The following is a 20238-nucleotide window of genomic DNA, read 5'->3' on the forward strand; positions in this document are numbered from 1 at the left end:
GGGGGCTACAACACCCCCCCCCCCCCCACCTCCCATGTGATAGCAATGAAACAGTAAAAAAAAAAAAGCTTAATACAAAGTTAAATAAAATAAAAATACAAAAAAGTTAAACTTCCCTGCCCTGTGAACATGTGCATATTAATGTACACACGCGACAGGTGTGCCTACGCACGAAAACAATGCGTCAGGTGTGCCTATGTACAAAAGCAATAAATCTGATGACTTGTACAGGCTTTTAAAGCATTGCTTATGGACAATTTGTCACCGTTTCACTGGTGCACGCAAATTTTAACATTGGCATGTCAGGTATCTATTTACTTGTTATTACCTGATCTTTTATATTTTACAAAAACATTGTTTTATATTGTGTTTGTGTGCCCTAAAATTAACTTAACATAGTAAAGATGTATGGCTAAATACATGATTCATTAACCCATATGGAAAAATATAGGGCTGGTGAATCTGTAGTGATAAATATATGGCTGGTAACTATATAGTGAGTAATGGCAAACATTTTTAGGATGTACTGGCTACATGTTTGTTAAAAATCAGTGACTTATTAAAGCTAAAGCTTACTAAAACAGTATCAGAATTACAACAGCGCAGATATTAAATATGAAATATTTGGATATTTTTGCTCTGTTACCTGTAAAACACTATGATGTTTTCATACAGACACTTGATACTGTACCTTCATATTCCTGACAATGTCAAAATATGCAGCATCCTAAGAGCTGAAATGGAAGGAACATGTAACATTTTGCAGTATATTAACAGAAAGAGAGACTGCTCCAAATTGTTTTCTATTTCTATCTATTGTGACCAGTAATTAAATGGATGTGCTGCCACCTACTGATAACATGAAGAAGGGATATACTAGTTATTGTTGAAGTAAAGATATATTTTCCATCAGTGTGCATCTCTTGCACAGTAATACACGGCAGTGTCTTCAGTTTTCATGTTGTCCATTTTCAGCTTGTTATTGTTATTATCTCTAGTGGCTGTGAATCTTCCTTTAATATCTTCAGTATAGCCTGTATCCCCACCGCTGCCAATATAACACAACCATTGTAACTTTCCATCAGAGAACTGTCTGATCCAGTGTATCCAGTAGTTAGCAGAGGTGAATCCTCCTGAAGCCTGACAGGTCACTGTATGGGAGTTCCCCGGTTTTATCACCATTGGATCAGACTGGACAAGTTGGTTAGACAGGACACCTGGAAAATATATAGGAACAACATATAATACCATTAGTACCAATGTTCAAGCTCATTTTTCATTAGGAGATTTATTAATCAAAGACAAACTGTCCTGTGAAGTCTCACCTGACAGCCAGGTTAGTGATACAAGAAGGCCTATTAGAGTCCTCATTATTCCTCGGTTTAACTTGTATCTATACACTATGGAAATAATCTGTAAAGTATCTTCTCTATCTTTATATTGTATGAGGAAGTTCCTGATAGGAAGTGATGTCATGTAATTTGCATAGTATACCAAATATCTACATTCTAACATGTGCGGCAGAATATATTAGGGTCAATACACAAAGCATTTCTTCTTCATTTCCCCCATTATTTCATTGATATCACACGTCATATAGTTGCTCTGTAAAGGTAGTCAATTCACTGAACTCCATAACGCTTTTTATCTAGCAAAATCAGAGTTCATTTTTAAGATGTTTTAAATTACCGTGTTAGACGTTATTTTACATACTGTATGCAGCTGTTGTTTTACCTTTTCATATATTCTTTTAACAACTGGAGTGATAACATATGCTTGTAATGCAATTCACAAAAGAAAAGGTCCCTCTATCACTCGTTGTTGAGGTGTAGATTTATCTGCTCCTTCAGGGTGACGTTATGACAGATTTTAGGTGTTATCTGATAGACATGTAAGCCGGCAAAAAAATTGTTTCCTTTCATTACTGAATTTTATTTCTTTCTCGTTTCGGGTCCAAATGCCTTTTTGCTTAGTTTTAGTTTTTGATGGGTTTTCTAATTGGCTAGTAAATAGTCACGTGTACGATTTAGTTTAATTTTTAGCAAAATTTGGATGATCTAAAATTTCGTTCAAATGACATCCGGATTCGTTTGCCTTTGGTCTCATTGGAATTCAAACATCCGGATGCATCTGATTGTCCAAATTCATGAAAACTTTGTACAAATTTGCACTGGAAATGAAACAAAATGTACATGTCTATTATCTGATGCTTATTGCACCAAAGTGAGGTACATAAAAAATGTAACCTTTTTTACAAAGCCTGCAATTATCTAAAAGTATGTGTTTGTAGGTTGTCATTAATAAACATTTCTAATGTGTTTGCTGTTATTTTAAAGATATGGGTAAAGGTCTGCTTTAATGCTATTGCATGGCACAGAAGTAGATGGCGGTATGTAGTTGTTATTTCTACACAAGTTTTTGTCCTTTTACAAATTTGGATGATTTTTTACAGTTAGAGATTATCAACATATTTCACCTGGTAAGAAAAATCCAATGTCCCTGGACACGCGTCAATGGGGTTGTAGGGCAAGTGGATTGTTCCATGCCGCAAATTTAATATTAAAACATATTTTAGGTGTCTCAATAAGTCTCAAGTGGTTATAAATAAATCATATATTTCATAGACTTATTCCGTTCAGAAAAACAAAATACTATTTCATTAATGAGTACGTCTCTACTAAATTTAAAATCAGTATGCAAGTGGTGAATATATTCCTCATATGTGGAATCCTTGTGGGGTGAAAGTAAAACAGCCATCTAGGTATCTGTTCCACCTCTTCTGCTTCCAAAATACACAGCAAAAGTGTTAAAATTAGGGATGCACTGAAATTTCGGCCACTGAAACATATCAACCAAAAATGGGCAAAATACCGAAAGTGCCACCTGTGCGCAGTGTCCTCAATCTATTTTTCTATTGTAAAAGGGAAATATCAGGGGTCTGTTTAGACCCCTGATATTTCCCCAGAGCCCCCAACAGTACAGTAAAAACAAAAAAATATTTAATAAAAATAAATAAAAATAAACATATACAAATTAAAGTTTAAAAAATAAAATAAAAATTAAATATTATTCTAAAAAAAAATTAAAAAATTACATATATAAATAATTATTATTATACTTCTATATAAAAAGTGATAAAAAGTCCAACCCGTGCTAAACACAGCAATAGTGCCTTAATACAATTAAAGTTCAGATCCCAAATGATCCACACCATTTAATTTCCATGCTTTTCAAGTGATATAATAAGAAGTGTCATTCTCTGCGTGGGGAAATTGAAGCTCTCATATCTGCGCTCACCAAAATAATAAGACAATCAAATCACACTCTCTGAGTCCTGTGCTCCTTTGCACTCTGCAATCAGTTTGCTTGTGTTGGTGGTATAGTGGTGAGCATAGCTGCCTTCCAAGCAGTTGACCTGAGTTTGATTCCCAGCCAACACATCTCCAAACCATTGAAAAGCATGGATATTCCTTTTCTACGTTATAGGTGGTATTTGTGTTTTGGGAAATATGCATGACTTAGTTTTCTTCTAGGTTGATCATCAATTGGGTGGTCCATGGTGGTGCCATACATCGACGACAAAGAACTGGCTCTCCACAAAGTGAAAAGGGGTGGAGTACTGGGGAAGTGGGGCTACTGGGCTCCATAGCTTGGTAGCCAGTAAGAACTTAGGCAACAGTTGGTGGGTGTACCCACTAGGCCATAATATGGGCAGCCGCTGGCTAGTACAATAAATAATGGGTAACCCCCGCAACCAGTATGTTGTCTTTTTTGACACTTGTTAGGGACCAAAGCATTTTTTTTTGCTACATTGCAGTGTTTTCTGCGAGATTTAGTTCATTCAACCTTCCAATAAATGTTATTACATTACTTCTTTGAAATTACTGGTGTTTAGTGTGTTATTTAGAAGAGTGCAGAGCCTATGACAGCATGCAGTGAGTCAGAAAAGAAGGATGATAGGCAGTAAAAATAAAGTGGGGATCGTATGACGGCAGGCGGTATGTTCAGGCGGTATGTTCAGGCTGCTGTCCCTCAGTAAGCATTAGGATTGTCAGCCTTCCACGCGTGCTCCTTTAGTTGGTTTCTGTCCTGAAGAAAATGATGTATAATACATTAGGGTAAACTAAAAAGTCTAAAAGGTTTAATGTATTTCATCATAGGTAACATTTATTATCCAAATTTCAGTGGAGGTACAGTAGGTCTGGAAGAAAGCAGGACAGAAAGACTACAGAAATAAACTGATTAAAATAAAGCAAAGCACCATACCATGTAACATTACAGTCACCAATAAACTACAGTCTACTACTGCTATAGGTATTTAACATTTGGTTATGATCATTCAAGGAAGTGTATTGATCTGTTGTTGATCTTCAGTGTTTTCCATCCTTGATTTTTCTTCTCACTTTTAGATCTCTTTTTCTATCAGAGATATCTTTGTTTTATATAAACATGAACTTCTGTTACTGTTACATGGTAAACCTGTGAGGAGAGGACAGATAGATTGGTGGTCACTATCTAGTGAGTCATTAGTAATTCTGAAATAAGCATAAAGAATGGGAGTTCAGACTTTCAGGCTTCACTGGCTGCATCCTTGTTCCAGGCTAGTGGCTGAAATCAGGATAACAAATATCACTCAAGAGGAGGTTTTTGGTATGCCATCAGTAGCCGCTTCCATGTTTTTATGCTCTCAGGTTTTTAGAGATATATAGAACCATTAATATGATAAATAATCTAACATTGCATTTTTATGTGAGTAGGGTTGCCACCTTTTTTTCAACACTCTAGTGCTGCTTCATCAGCTTCTTTGGGGTCCCTAGGTGACATCTAAAAGACCCCTGATATCTCCATAAAAGAGAACCTGTCATGTCCTAATTGATATTACATAGCCCTCTATGTGATAGCAATAAAGTTGTGTAAAAAAAAAAAAACATATAAAACTTTTTTTAAAATGCCAACATTTTTTTAAAGTCCCCACTTATACGCACATACAAATGCAAACACATGCAGGTGCGCCTAAGTGCAAAAACAAAACACGTTACCTTTAGCCGCAAACGTTGGAGTGTGAACAATAATTCTAGGGCTATTAATCACTGAAATCTTTTTATCATTTAACTTTTTATTAGAGATTTTCAGGAGTATAGGATCCGAACATTACAGAGTTACAATGAAAAAAAAATAAAACAAGTCAAGTCGCAGTGGTTGGTACATAATCAAAAAAGACATAGATAGATCGGGTTTGTGGCTTAGACAATTATAGCATGGGGTTACAGGCTACAGGTCTTAGGTAGACGAATCATCAATCAAGAGCACATAAATGACCAATCCGGTTTCTCAAACTATAAAATATCAATCATGACCCGGATCTCGTCGGAAAGGAAGCACTATATTCGCATTAGAAGATGAAAAATGAAAGGAGAAGAGGAGAATAGGGGGAACTGAGAGATCCAGAAGGGGAGAGAAAGAGGAAAAGGTTACATGGGGGAGGAGAGAAGGCTCAGGTTCAGAGGTGTGTTATCTGTAAAAGGTTACAATAGTGGGTGATCTAAAGGAGCAGCACCGTTTCAAGATGTTATTAGGCCTGTATCGAAGTGGGGCGGGAGACATTTCTGGATCCCTGGATCCATGGATCCCAAACTTTCTCGAATTTGTGCATTGCATTGTGGAGATTAGCTGTCATTTTTTCGTAAATAAATACTGTGTGTAGACGAGCTTTTGTTTCGGAAAAACGTAGATAGGGGGACAGCCAGGCTTTCGCAATTGTTTGTTCAGCAACGGTGAGAACATGTGTCATAAGGGTGAACTGTGCATTGTTCATAGCGTCAGGCCTCAAGTTTAGTAGAGCTATAGCTGGTTGAAAAGGGGGGGTGTGGCGGGTGAGAGAGCGTATAAAAGTGAATACTTTATGCTAAAGATTTTTTGCTATCGGTCATGCCCACCAGATGTGGAGCATAGTGCCCGGGGTAGCGCAGTGGCGATAGCAGTAAGGGGATGATGAGGGGAAAATACGGGCTAGTCTAGAAGGAACATAGTACCAATGCATTAAGACCTTATAATTGGTCTCCACTGCCACCGCGCACCGTGAGGAGGTCCTGATCGTGGCCCAAATTTGCTGCCATTGTTCAGCGTCCCAAGCTGCCAAGATCACATGTACTGAGCCCTGATTGGCACAGTCTTGCACCTGACTTGCGGTGCAAGACTGTAGCCAATTACCGCTTCGGACGGCACAGTGCATTGTAGGATGTTCATCCCGTAATGTTCGGCGTTCAGCGAACGCTAGAACAGGCTATGTTCGAGTCGAACCTATGTTCGACTCGAACATGCAGCCCCTCCCTAGTGGAGAATGCAAGCAAATGTGTTCAAATGTGGAGAGAGAAGAGCGGGTTGGTTTAGGACCGAGCATTGTGGTCAAGAAGTGACAGATTTGTATGTAACGGAAGATGTCCGTATGGAGCAGGTTGTGTCTAGTTTGTAAAGTTGAAAAGGGCGCAATACCTTTGGGGTCGAGGAGAGATTGGAATAGCGTTGCATTACTGGCGGACTATCAGGAGAACAGTAAAACTTTTAAAGTGTCACCTATGGGAAATTTTGGGTATTGTAGTTTTTTGCGGTTTCACGGACACTCGCAATTTTAAGCCTTTGCATGTTTGGAATCTATTTACCCGGTGTGACCCCGTCTTTTTATATTTTCGCAAAAAAATTGGGTATTATATTCTGTTTCTGTGCACTAAATTTAATTTTATTGTATTTTATCCTAAAAATATTGGTCTGATAAACATTTGCGCAAATACCATGCAATGTAAAAAAATTGCAACTAGCATTTCTTTATTCTACAGGGCCTCTGCTTTCTGAAAATATATAATTGTTTGGGGGTCTGAAGCTGTTTTCTAGCCAAAAGTTCAGATTTTATTGTGTGTGTGCAAATAGTAAGAAACAGCAAGCGGTTAAATGGAAACAATATACAAGTCTATAGTGGTCACCAAAAGGAACAGGTGCCAAAAATGGTTGTACAGTAGAAAGTATTTACAGTCCAGCTTTGGAAAAGACTAGAATGGGTCAGTTACATCTACATTCTTCCTTACTATGGCACAATATACATTATATGGATCATTTCTGGTCCCTGTAACTTTCAGCAGTGTGTTCCATGTTTAACAGGAATAGCTGATACCCATCTCATGTCAATACCAGTCTCCTCATCCATCATCAAGGGTGCTGGTCCCAGCCTATTTGTCTTCCAGTACTGAACTCCTCCATTGAGGCAGTGATGAGCAGAGCTCGTGCCTGGTAGATGGGCAGACTCTGCTGTCTCCTGGACTGCATGTCTCCTTTCTAGATGGAGGTGCAGCAGTTCATGTGTCCCCAGGAAATGTAAACACAGCCCGGGGAAACCATTCAGAGCAGCAGCTTCCTCCTCACACCTGCAGGAACAGCAGGGCCCTGTAGTTGCCCCTGTCTGCCTGCATCTTGTGTCCGGCTTTCAGCTGACTTGAAACCCACGCACAAGATTCCAAACCCGTACTGTCCGGGTGAATCCTGGACAGGTGGCAACCCTATATGTGAGATGTGGGTTATATCAAAAGCAAGCAAAACAAACGACAAACGCACTCAACAATTTGTTACCAGTTATACAGTAAGGGGCACACGAAATGGGCTTTGAACAGTAAAACAGCAGAAAGGCATCATGGCACACTCACAAAACCAGCATGTAAAACAACATGTCTCACCACTAAGGATAATGACAGAGGTTTGGATACACGTCTTCAGCCGAGGATGTGTAAGCCGCACTGCCGCGCCAAGGCACCTCTTATAGTGCGGTCCTAACTCTAAACTATGAGAGTCTCCATCTTGGAGCACATGGGGGCAGAAGATATCAAATTGGGTGCAGGTTTGTCAGGAGGACGCCCAACCTCCTTAAAGGTACAGAAACACACAAGGGATCCCGCACATCCTATTGGCAGCTGAGAAACCCCATGCGTCGCTGCACCAAATCAGTCAAGCAAAACAAACACTCACAAAACCAGCATGTAAAACAACATGTCTGTTGTTTTACATGCAATTTGATATCTTCTGCCCCCATGTGCTCCAAGATGGAGACTCTCATAGTTTAGAGTTAGGACCGCACTATAAGAGGTGCCTTGGCGCGGCAGTGCGGCTTACACATCCTTTGCAGAAGACGTGTATCCAAACCTCTGTCATTATCCTTAGTGGTGAGACATGTTGTTTTACATGCTGGTTTTGTGAGTGTGCCATGATGCCTTTCTGCTGTTTTATATCAAAAGCAAACACTTACAGGGTGAGTTATAAATCATCCACCTAGACATATACTGGCCAAATGCAGTGTGCATGGCATTCTCACCACTGTTCCTATTCTCATCAGTTCCATCTAGTGCTGAAAATTCCTTGTGAACAACATTCAGCCGGTGTATGTCTGGGTGGATAATTTATAAATCAGCTCCTAGTTGTAGCTGCTTCATTCATTCTGTTGAAGTCAAAATATGCAGCATCCTAAGAACAGAGAGTAGGAACATGTAACATTTGCATTCCATTAACATAGACATAAACAATTCATATAAGTGAACGCAGTATTATTATTATTATACAGGATTTATATAGCGCCAATAGTTTGCACAGCGCTTTACAATATAAGGCAGACATTACAGTCACAATACAATTTAAGACAAGATGGTAAGGAGGGCCCTGCCCGTGAGGGCTTACAATCTAAAAGTAGACGTTTATTCAGGGCCGGCCTTAGGCCTTTAGACCCCCTGTGCGAGAAAGCTTTACAGCGCCCCTCAGTGGCCACACCCTTTAGTGGCCACCCCCCCCGTAACCACACCCATTTTCCCCAATAATTGCACCATTTAAAGACTCCTATTTTGTTAAGCTGCAAAGAAACATATTAAAAAGTATGATAAAAATAAAACTTTTATTCAAAGGTATTAAACTTGTAGGCACAATATAAGTATGCTTATCAAATAAAACGTTTATTCAATGTTATATATCGGATTATTTAGTTTTCTATTTCTATCTATTGTGTCCGGTCATTACATGGATGTGCTGCCACCTACTGATAACATGAAGAAGGGATATACTGTACTAGTTATTGTTGAAGGAAAGATAGATTTTCTATCAGTGTGTCTCTTGCACAGTAATACACGGCAGTATCTTCAGTTTTCATGTTGTCCATTTTCAGGGTCAGCTTGTTAATGTTGTTATCTCTAGTGGTTGTGAATCTTCCTTTAATAACATCGTTATAGCCTGTACCCCCGCTGCTGCCAATATAACACAACCATTGTAACTTTCCATCAGAGAACTGTCTGATCCAGTGCATAGTATCGCTACCAAAAGTGAATCCTCCTGAAGCCTGACAGGTCACTGTATGGGAGTTCCCCGGTTTTATCACCATTGGATCAGACTGGACAAGTTGGTTAGACAGGACACCTGGAAAATATACAATAAGAATAGTAAATAGAATGATAATGAATACCTAAACACAGATCTATGAGAAGGTTTATTTCATTTGAGGGAACCTGTCCTGTAAAGTCTCACCTGACAGCCATGTCAGTGATACAAGAAGGCCTATTAGAGTCCTCATTATTCCTCTCTTTAACTTGTATCTATAGACTATGGAAATAATCTGTAAAGTATCTTCTCTATCTTTATATTGTATGAGGAAATTCCTGATAGGAAGTGATGTCATGTAATTTGCATAGTATTACAAATATCTACATGCTAACATGTGCGGCAGGGAAATCTATAGTCAGGGAAATATAAGAAGAATTACTGTTTTCTTTTGATTCTATTTTTTCAGTTTAAAGACCAACAGATCCACACTTTTCTCTCTTCTTATGCCAAATATCGGCTTTAATTTTTGCCATGAGGTATTGCTGCATTACATGATGTGTTTTCTCCATGCATATATGCTGGATATACTGTTCTTTACCATCAGTGGTCTTTGTATTAGTTATTACTGGCATACTCTTCATGCATTTGGTTGTGAGAAAATTTAATAAAGATTTATATGCTAAAAAAAAAAAAAAAAGACCAACAGAGACTTTCTGGTGAATAAAACAATAATACTCTAGGCAAACACATAACAGTTGAAGTACATACATATTTACTGTTTTCTCGCCAAAGGATTTATAATTCTGTTCATTCAGTCTTGTGATTTACACACATGTTCATGTTACCCAGCCAGACAAGTGACACCCATATTTCTTGGTCCAGTAATTTAGCTTCATGGTTCAGCTTTGTGTCTTCCCATGTCATCTCCCCTCCTCTAGATTCATCACTGGACAGTCATTCAGTATCATCACCTCTGTCCAGTGAGCAGAGAGCTGATCCAATAAGAAGTTCAGTGACCATCCTGACTAATAGGTGAGCTGTGAGTATTACTGGCCAGATATGACAAGTCCTTTGGAAGGTAAAGCAGCCTGCACTCCGCATGTAATGGAATGTGTTATGATTGCATGCGGTTAGAAAACACTCTCCCTGGATGCACAATCAATGCGTCCAGGGAGAGTGATTGACTCCTAACCACATGTAATCATATCACATATCATTACATGCGGAGTGCAGGCGTTTACATGCAACTGCTGCCACCTGATCACTAACTTGAATGGGTGACAGCTGCCCCTTGTAAACGCCAGATTATGTAAACGCCATGATGCAGGAAAACGCAAGTTCCTGACTCAGGAATCCCTAATTACACCTAAACTTACAGGTGTGAATGGAGCCTAATAGGGCCCTCCTATACACATAAAAAAAATACTACCCCTGTACATATAAAATAATACACATTCCCATATAAAATAATACACTCCCCCCATGCACATAAAGAAAATACACTCCCTCACATATAAAATAATACACCCCCTCATACACATAAAAAAATACAAATCCCACATAAAAAATATACAACCCCCAACATCTACATAAGAAAAATACACCCCCAAATATAAAATAATATAACCCCCCTCCGATACACATAAAAAAAATACACTACTCCCCACAGATAACAAAAATACACCCCCCACACATATTTAATAATACAACCCCCTCCCCGCACATGAAATAAAATACAGAGCCCCCTCTCTTGCTTACCTTTTTCCAGGGAGAAGGCTGTGAGGAGCCACGATCGATCCATGGTGCTCTAGCAGTGATTAGTAAGGTCTGCTGCAGACCTCACTTAGGCCTGGTTCACACCTGGGCGTTTTGTAGCGCGTTCAAACGCTCTGCAAAACGCTCAAACACCGAAATCCCATTATTTCCTATGGTTATGGTTCACACCTGGGCGTATTACAGGCTGTATGAACGCGCTACAAAACGCCCTACGCCCAAAGAAGTACAGGAGTTTCTTTGGGGCGTTTTTGTCGCGCGTTTCCATTGGGATACAGCCAAGTAGCCCTCGGAAACGTGCGTTTGTCGCGCGTTTTTTTTTTACCGCGAATCGCGGTAAAAACGCGCGTCACGAAAACGCGCGACAAACGCGCATATTCGATACACCTAGGTGTGAACCCAGCCTAAGGGTTAGTTTGCACTATAAGCAGTGGATTCTGGTCCGATTCTGGCCGCACTCGTGCATTCCGGTCCGATGCTGCAAGCACTATTTTGATCGCACCACACCAGACCGCACTGCAGCCATAATGTGCCTTTGCGATCCTGTGCGGGCGATCGCATTGCGGCCAGCTCACTTTTTTGCCGGGCTGGAGGGGGCATGGCGGGCCATTGAAGTGAATGGTACCGTAACCATGCCCCCTCCAGCCGGGCAAAAAAGTGAGCCGGCCGCAATGCGATGCAGTGCGCTCCGGCCAGAATCGGACCGGAACGCACTGCTTATGGTGTGAACTAACCCTAATCAATCCTTTTGGCCAGAGCTCAGAACTGGCAAACAAACAAAGTACCGCGGGCCGGTACTTTGAGACCACTGGGCTAGATTGAAGAAGATATACTCAATTGATCCTCAATCCCACCTGGCTGCTAGACCTGTCCTCACAGGCTCTTCTGCCCCGCTGATGTCATCACATCTAATGCATTCCATTACCTGGATTTGACATGTGAATGCAAGGAACATATCACAGATGGAGTGGGAGGGGAAAGAGGTGAGTGAAGACCACTGCAGGACCTAGGATCAGGGGAGAATATCTTCTGTATTCTGCTCCCTAAAGAAAAATGAGCAATTAACCCTTGCAAATCCCCGCTGCAAGGATTATCTTTGGTAATTCCTGTAGTTCTTCTTGAAGTATGCATTACTGACTGTGGGATAATTGTAAAGGGCTTATTCAGTAATGTGGAGTTAAGAACAGAGATAATATAGAAAGTCTAATAAACATTACCAGTTCACTGTAGGGTAATAAAAGAACAATTCTTGTATGTGTTCTTTTCCATGATGCCTTTTTAAAGATAGAGTTTAATCTGCTTATATGTTTTCTCTTCTCATTTCTACCTCCCCTCCTCATCAATATGCTAATGAAATGTTTAAATAGAACTTTTGCATTTTCATGACATTCTATATGATCACTGGGTCTCTGTGTTTTTCTATATGGCTAGTGGAAAGGACTATCAGGGGGCTGGGCATTATGCTTCCTGAGAAAAAAAAATCACAGAACTCCTTTTAAGAGCCCTCAGCCTTGAAGTAATCAGTGGGCTGGTCCCTGAAAGTAGTTATGCAAATATCAAAATGTGTTAATGGGTGGATCTCCATCTAGAGGTGTGGGGATTTCTAGGTAGATCACATGTGCATGAGGCGGCCCTGGGTATAGTCCACATGTGATGCTGATCCTCCATGATTTTAAATAACTGAAATTCAATGAATAAGAGTGGAGGGTCATGAACAGTAAGCCTGGGGAGGAAAGTACTAGATGATGATGGATGTCCTCCAGCCAGGAAATGAGGGGGGATCTATCTGACTAGCTGCAGCTTCTAATGCACATTATGAGACGCTCTCTGTGTGCAGTGAAATCAAAAAAAGCAATTGCAGTCCAGGAAAGGAGCTAGTGCAACTGTGCAAGATGTCATTTCTGGCTGGGGTTTGGCTTTAAAGTAAGCTCCAGGCAAAGATATTACTAGCCCGCACTGCAAGCGTTAACTACTTGTGTGAGTCTAGGGCTGAGAATAACAAAGTTATATTCACCTGATCCTCTGAGCAGGCTGGCTGTGACAGTGCTCCCTCCAGCATCTCTCCTCCTCTGCTGCAGTGAAGATATGTCTCTTGGCATCCTCACAGTGTGTATTGGATGTGATGACACATTTCTCTCTATGCCTCCAGCACCTGTGGTTCAGCCTCTGACGTGCCTATATAAAAGCCATACAAAAAGAAACTATAAGTACTCCAACATTAATCATACGCTTGTTGATCTCACACTGAGGGGGTAAGATTAGTTAGCACATTTTGGTATCAACAGTTTCTTTTGTCCAATTGGATTAATGTTCAAGTATTTATATTTTGTTTTTGTATGACCCTCAGACTACCTCCTTGTCCTGATGAAGCGCCCTGTGGTGCGAAACGCGTAGAACCTTGCAAGTACTGCATTACCTTGAGCATTGCAAGTACTACATCACCACCCACCAATTGTGTTCCACTAGAGATGTCAATACCTTTAAATGAATTACTTACTCCTTTAAGATGTATTTGCCTTATCATTGTATTTCATCCATCATGTTCATGTTCCTAGACTTATGATCATGTTATTTATTTAACCTCAACTTTTGGAACTCAAGGGAGTGTTAGGAGGTTCCTTCTGAGCTGTGTGTCTTTTTATACTCTATATGCATTGTCTAATGCTTTTCATTTTTTGTTAAATAAATTACATATATTTTTATACACATATCATGGTTTGAAGTTTATTGGATTTGTCTCTCTGGTGCCTAAAAACCCATCTCTTTCTCTCTTTTTTGCTATTTACCACATCTTATTATTTCATATTGCTTGATTTCAGAGCGGGCAAACTGCTACAGGTACAAGAACAGACATCCAGAGATGACATTACTGCGGCTGAAATCTTCCTATCATGGTGGAATGTCAGGACGTTCTGCCCCCATCTCCCTGCCTCCTGCACATTCCTATTGGCCAGTGGGACTGTCCATCATAGTGCGGGGCCCTTAGGAATGTGCGGATGTGGGGCTTAGTAACAGAAGTATCAGAGTTTTGCCTTAGAATAAACCAGCTGTGGCAGGAAGGACTGGGAGATTGCTGCATGTATGTCAGCTCTAGATGTCTGCATCCCATTCCCGGGTTAGGTGCTCATTTAGTATAGAGGAGTCAACTGTCAACTAAAGCTCTTTTACTGACCTGATCCTCAGTCCTGCAGTGGTCGGCACTCACCTCTCTCCCCCTCCACACCAGCTGTAAAATGTCCCTCAGAGTCCTCACGTCTAATGCTAGTCAATGTTCAGATACCAGTGCCGATACTTGGTATTTTCACGAGAACTACCAGAGTTGCAGCGGTTGCAGCTGGGACCTGGCTCTGGCGCTCCACCACTGTCCTGAAATCATTAGTCTGTATTGTTTTAGAAAAACTGTCACATGACAATAAACAAAAATGTATCCGTACTTGTATCTGTGAGTACTTGGACACGTATCAGTACTTGTACTTGAAAAAATTGTAACGGTGCATCACTTATATATATTTATAAAAAAATAATAATATTAAAACAGAAATGTACAAATCCCAGGAGCTCCGTGTGCTCCTTACAAATCACAGTTGCCTCCTAACTTTTTAATTTTTCTCTAGTCTAGTCTTGGAGCTGGAAAAGTATCTGTACTTGTACCGAGTACTGTACTTGGTATCTGAACATCCTTAGTGCAAATAATATGATGGTATACAGTATATGTGGTAGAGAAGAAGGTATGACAGGCAGTGTATTTTGCAAAGGATTGCAGAGGGTTTGACATTGAGAAGGTTTTGCAGGAAAGAAGTGTGAAGGGCATGACCAATGGAACAGTGTTCAGGAAAGGAATGCAAAGGCTATCACAATGGGCAATGTGTGCAGGACACAAAGGTTTTGACGGTAGGCAGTACACGCAAAGGAGGAGTGTGATGATGGGAAGTATGTGCAGATGGGATGATGACAAGCAGTGTGTGGGGGAGATGAGTGCAAAGCGTTTAATAGGAGGCAGTATGTGTATCAGACACAAAGATTATGATGGAAGGCAGTATATGTAGAGGAGTGTGAATAGTACGAAGGCAGACAGTATGTACAGGAGAAGAGTGCAGATGGTATAATGGCGGGCAGTATGTGTAGGAGAGGAGTGCAGATGGTAAAATGGCGGGCACTATGTGCAGGAGAGAAGTCCAAAGCCTTTGAAAGGAAGCATTGTGCTGGACATGTAGGTTATGATAGGAGGCAGTATATGTAGAGGAGAAGTGGGGATAGTATCATGAAGGGCAGTTCTCAAGAATATGTTATATACTAATGCAGAATACCCCCAGCTTTAGATGAGTACAAATCTCAGCAATACATTATACAGCAATGCAGAATACACCAGCTATAGAGGACTACAAATCTCAGCAATACAGAATACCACCAGCTATAGAGGACTACAAATCCCAGCAATACATTAGACAGAAATGCACAATGACACAATCTATAGAGGACTACACAATCCAGCAATACATTATACAGCAATGCAGAATAATACAATCAGTTTTAGAGGACTACAAATCCCAGCAATACATTATACAGCAATGCAGAATGGTACTGGCTGTAGAGGACTACAAATACCAGAAACACATTAAACAGCAATACAGAATAAAGCGCAGGACAGAAACATAAGTCAATATTCCTAAAGTAGCTGTGGAGTTCAGGTGTGGTTTTGCTGCGTCATTGCTGTACATAAAGCACTCTGTGCTGCCACTCTGCCCTGGCAGCACAGAGTGCTTTAGGATGGGAAATATGCGGAGAGTCTCAGAAGAGAGAGATGTGTGGAGGGTCTCAGGGGAGGGAAATGTGCGGGCCGGCAGAAGTGCTGTAAACAGAGACGCCACATGGTTCACAAGAAGGCTGCCACAAAGTTCTCAGCAAATTCTGGACCGAAGGCAGCTGCCTAATTTGCACAATTAAAGTACTGGTATCAGTTTTGGGTTTTCGGGACATTTGTACACATGCGAGTACACGTGCAAATGCTCAGTATTGGACAAAGACCTAGGCTAATGGGCCCACATTAATACACCACACCCTGATAATTGGCAAAAATAAACTAGAAAGGCTTTTTAGGGCTTTTAAGGTGTACTCATGGACATATTGTTTAAAACTCACATTTTATTTCTACCAAGCTAAAATAGGTACATAGTGTACCAGTGGGAACATCAATGCAAATATAAGAACCAATTACAGTTACAAATTAAAATTAAAAAGTACAAGCCATGTCTAGAAAAAAAATTTGAGTTTTAAACAATATGTCCGTGAGTACACCTTAAAAGCCCTAATAAGCCTTTCTGGTTTATTTTTGCCAAATGCTCAGTATTGCCATCAATACTGAATCTGGTGTCAGTGCATCACTACTAGAAACGCTAAAAGGTTTAATGTATTTCATCATAGGTAACATTATGATCCACATTTCAGTGGAGGTGCAGTAGGTCTGGAAGAAAGCAGGATGGAAAGACTCCAGAAATAAACTGATTAAAATAAAGCAAAGCAAGGGAACATTGCAGTCACCAATAAACTACAGTCCACTACTGATATAAGTATTTATATACCATTTGGTGATGATCATTCAAGGGAGTGTATTGATCTGTTGTTGTGCTTCAGTATTTTCCATGTTGGATTTTTCTTCTCACTTTCAGATCTCTTTTTCTTTTAGAGGTATCTTTGTGGACAGATAGTTTGGTCATCAGTTTCTAGTGCGTCATTGACTGGAATAAGCATAAAGGACGGGAGTTCAGACTTTCAGTCTTCACTGGCTTCATGCTTGTTCCAGGCTAGTGACTCAGTTACTAAATAAAAATAAGAAATGCAAATCAAGAACATCTTCTTCCATGTTTTTGTGCTCTCAGGTTTCCATAGAAATATAGATCCAGCAATATGATAAATAATCTAACATAACATTGTTAGCTGCCATATACAGAAGTGAGTTTAGTGATAGACAAATAATTGGGGGATTATTTATATATAGACATATGCTGGCTAAATGCTGTGTGCATGGCATGCTCTCCACTGTTCCTATTTTCCACGGCTTCATCTAGTGGTGAGAATGTCGGGTAGATGGTATTTGGCCAGTGTATGTCTGGGTAGATGATGTATAAATCATCCCATAGTTGTACCTACTTCATTTTATTTAAATCAAAATATGCAGCATCCTAATAGAGTTGGAACCTGTAACATTTATATGACATTAACTCAGACTGGGATGACACATATAAGTGCAAGTAGCAGAAGTTTTACACAATGTTACATACAGCAGGGCTCAAAATTTCCACTCGCCCGCTCGCATTTGGCGAGTGGAAATAAAATACAGTATGGGATTATTTAGTTTTCTATTTCTATCTATTGTGTCTGGCCATTAAATGGATGTGCTGCCACCTACTGATAACATGAAGAAGGGATATACTAGTTATTGTTGAAGGAAAGATATATGTTCCATCAGTGTGTCCCTTGCACAGTAATACACGGCAGTGTCTTCAGTTTTCATGTTGTCCATTTTCAGGGTCAGCTTGTTAATGTTGTTATCTCTAGTGGTTGTGAATCTTCCTTTAATAACATCGTTATAGCCTGTACCCCCGCTGCTGCCAATATAACACAACCATTGTAACTTTCCATCAGAGAACTGTCTGATCCAGTGCATAGCATTGCCACCAAAGGTGAATCCTCCTGAAGCCTGACAGGTCACTGTATGGGAGTTCCCCGGTTTTATCACCGCTGAATCAGACTGGACAAGTTGGTTAGACAGGACACCTGGAAAATACAATAAGAATAGGAAATAGAATGATAATGAATACCTAAACACAGATCTATGAGAAGGTTTATTTCTTCTGAGGGAACCTGTCCTGTGAAGTCTCACCTGACAGCCAGGTCAGTGATAGAAGAAGGCCTATTAGAGTCCTCATTATTCCTCTCTTTAACTTGTATCTATAGACTATGGAAATAATCTGTAAAGTATCTTCTCTATCTTTATATTGTATGAGGAAGTTCCTGATAGGAAGTGATGTCATGTAATTTGTATAGTGCGGCAGAATTTATAGTCAGGGAAAAGTAAGAAGAATGATTGTTTTCTTTTGATTCTATTTTTTCAGTTTAAAGACCAACAGAGACTTTCTGTTGAATAAAACAATAATAATACTCTAGGCAAACACATACCCGTTGAAGTACATACATATTTACTGTTATCTCGCCAAAGGATTTATAATTCTGTTCATTCAGTCTTGTGATTTACACACATGTTCATGTCACTCGGGCAGACAAGTGACACCCATATTTCCTGGTCCAGCAGTTTAGCTTTATGGTTCAGCTTTGTGTCTTCCCATGTCATCTCTCCTCCCCTAGATTCTAGGCATTTCTAGGTAGATCACATGTGCATGCGGCTGCCCTGGGTATAGTCCCCATGTGATGCTGAGCCTCCATGATTTTAAATAACTGAAATTCAATGAATAAAAGGGGAGGGCCATAGACAGTAAGGCTAGGGAGGAAAGTACTAGATGATGATGGATGTCCTCCAGCCAGGAAATGAGGGGGGATCTATCTGACTAGCTGCAGCTTCTAATGCACATTATGAGACGCTCACTGTGTGTAGTGAAATCAGAATAAGCAATTGCTGTCCAGGAAAGGAGCTAGTGCAACTGTGCAAGATGTCATTTCTGGCTGGGGTTTGGCTTTAAAGTAAGCTCCGGGCAAAGATATTACTAACCCCGCACTGCAAGCGTTAACTACTTGTGTGTGTCTATGGCTTAGAATAACAAAGTTATATTCACCTGATCCTCTGAGCAGGCTGGCTGTGACAGTGCTCCCTCCAGCCTCTCTCCTCCTCTGCTGCAGTGATGATATGTCCCTTGGCATCCTCACACTGTGTATTGGATGTGGTGACTTGAGGATCCTTGAACCACTGCAGTGAAGGGGGAGAGATGCTGGAAGGAGCGGGCTAACAGTAAGTCGCCTCGGAAGTTTGGGTGAGTATAGGATTTTGTCATGTTCAACCCTAGACACAAATGAGCAGTTAATCCTTGCAAGGGTTAATAACCATTTTGCCCACAGTTCTGCTTTAAGTGTCACCTCTTGGAATTCATTTACCACATCTTATTATTATATATTGCTTGATTTTAGAGCGGGCAAACTGCTACAGGTACAAGAACAGACATCTAGAGATGACATTACTACGGCTGAAATCTTCCTATCATGGTGGAATGTCAGGAGTTTCTGCCCCCATCTTCCTGCCTCCTGCACATTCCTATTGGCCAGTGTGACTGTCCATCATAGTGCGGGGCCCCTAGGAATGTGCAGATGTGGGGCTTAGTGACAGAAGTATCAGAGTTTTGCCTTAGAATAAACCAGCTGTGGCAGGAAGGACTGGGAGATTGCTGCATGTATGTCAGCTCTAGATGTCTGCATCCCATTCCCGGGTTAGGTGCTCATTTAGTATAGAGGAGTCAACTGTCAACTAAAGCTCTTTTACTGACCTGATCCTCAGTCCTGCAGTGGTCGGCACTCACCTCTCTCCCCCTCCACACCAGCTGTAAAATGTCCCTCAGAGTCCTTACGTATAATGGTAGACTCCTTACGTCAATTAGACTTGATGATGTCAGTGGTACTTAGAGCACCAGAGCCAAGGGGAGAAGGAGCTGTGGGGACCAGGTCTAGCAGCCTGGCAGGGCTGAGGATCAGGACAGTATATCTGCTTTATTTTAATCATTTTTAAAATCCCTGGAGTTCTTTAAATATGAATGCTAACAGCATCATACGCAGTTCAAATACATACTTTATATTTATTGTATTACCTGTGAATTTGTAAATCAGGTAAATAAATACATCTTATCTAGAACCCACCCGTCGTGGGACTAGACAATGAACCAGCACCAACTAAATCACAGCATCAACACACCTGACACAATGTTCCATCTACATAAGCCCTAAAGGTGCAGCATGGCCACTTTTCTACAGTTTACCTTTCCATAGCACCAGAATAAACAGTCAGAACAGAAGACCTCAGAGTGAATACAACCTCATGACACGGGTATTTTCAGAGGGACCCCCTTTTCTATTTTCTTTTTTTTGTGACCTCCCACCACCACCACTCTCCTCAAAATAAGGCAC

General features: G+C 40.5%; 1 non-coding gene and 3 gene segments (V, D, J or C); 1 reads left to right on the forward strand and 3 right to left on the reverse strand.

Moving 5' to 3' along the window:
* The window catches only part of LOC108803374, a 7062-nt gene extending 5676 nt beyond the window's left edge, over positions 1-1386 (reverse strand). The window contains 1 exon segment of the V gene segment in view: positions 1326-1386. Within this exon segment, the coding sequence occupies positions 1326-1371 (46 nt within the window).
* A 1982-nt stretch (positions 1387-3368) lies between these two features.
* TRNAG-UCC lies at positions 3369-3440 on the forward strand. Its single transcript has one exon. It is a non-coding gene; the product is annotated as a tRNA-Gly (tRNA).
* A 5657-nt stretch (positions 3441-9097) lies between these two features.
* LOC108803375 lies at positions 9098-9592 on the reverse strand. The segment is given in 2 exon segments: positions 9098-9438; positions 9547-9592. Coding segments are annotated over 2 exon segments (387 nt in total).
* A 7956-nt stretch (positions 9593-17548) lies between these two features.
* LOC108803376 lies at positions 17549-18049 on the reverse strand. The segment is given in 2 exon segments: positions 17549-17889; positions 17996-18049. Coding segments are annotated over 2 exon segments (387 nt in total).
* Between the last annotated feature and the right edge of the window lie 2189 nt (positions 18050-20238).

Source organism: Nanorana parkeri, unplaced genomic scaffold (assembly GCF_000935625.1).
Source record: "Nanorana parkeri isolate BGI_ZX_2015 unplaced genomic scaffold, ASM93562v1 scaffold3655, whole genome shotgun sequence".
Taxonomy (NCBI): Eukaryota; Metazoa; Chordata; class Amphibia; order Anura; family Dicroglossidae; genus Nanorana; species Nanorana parkeri.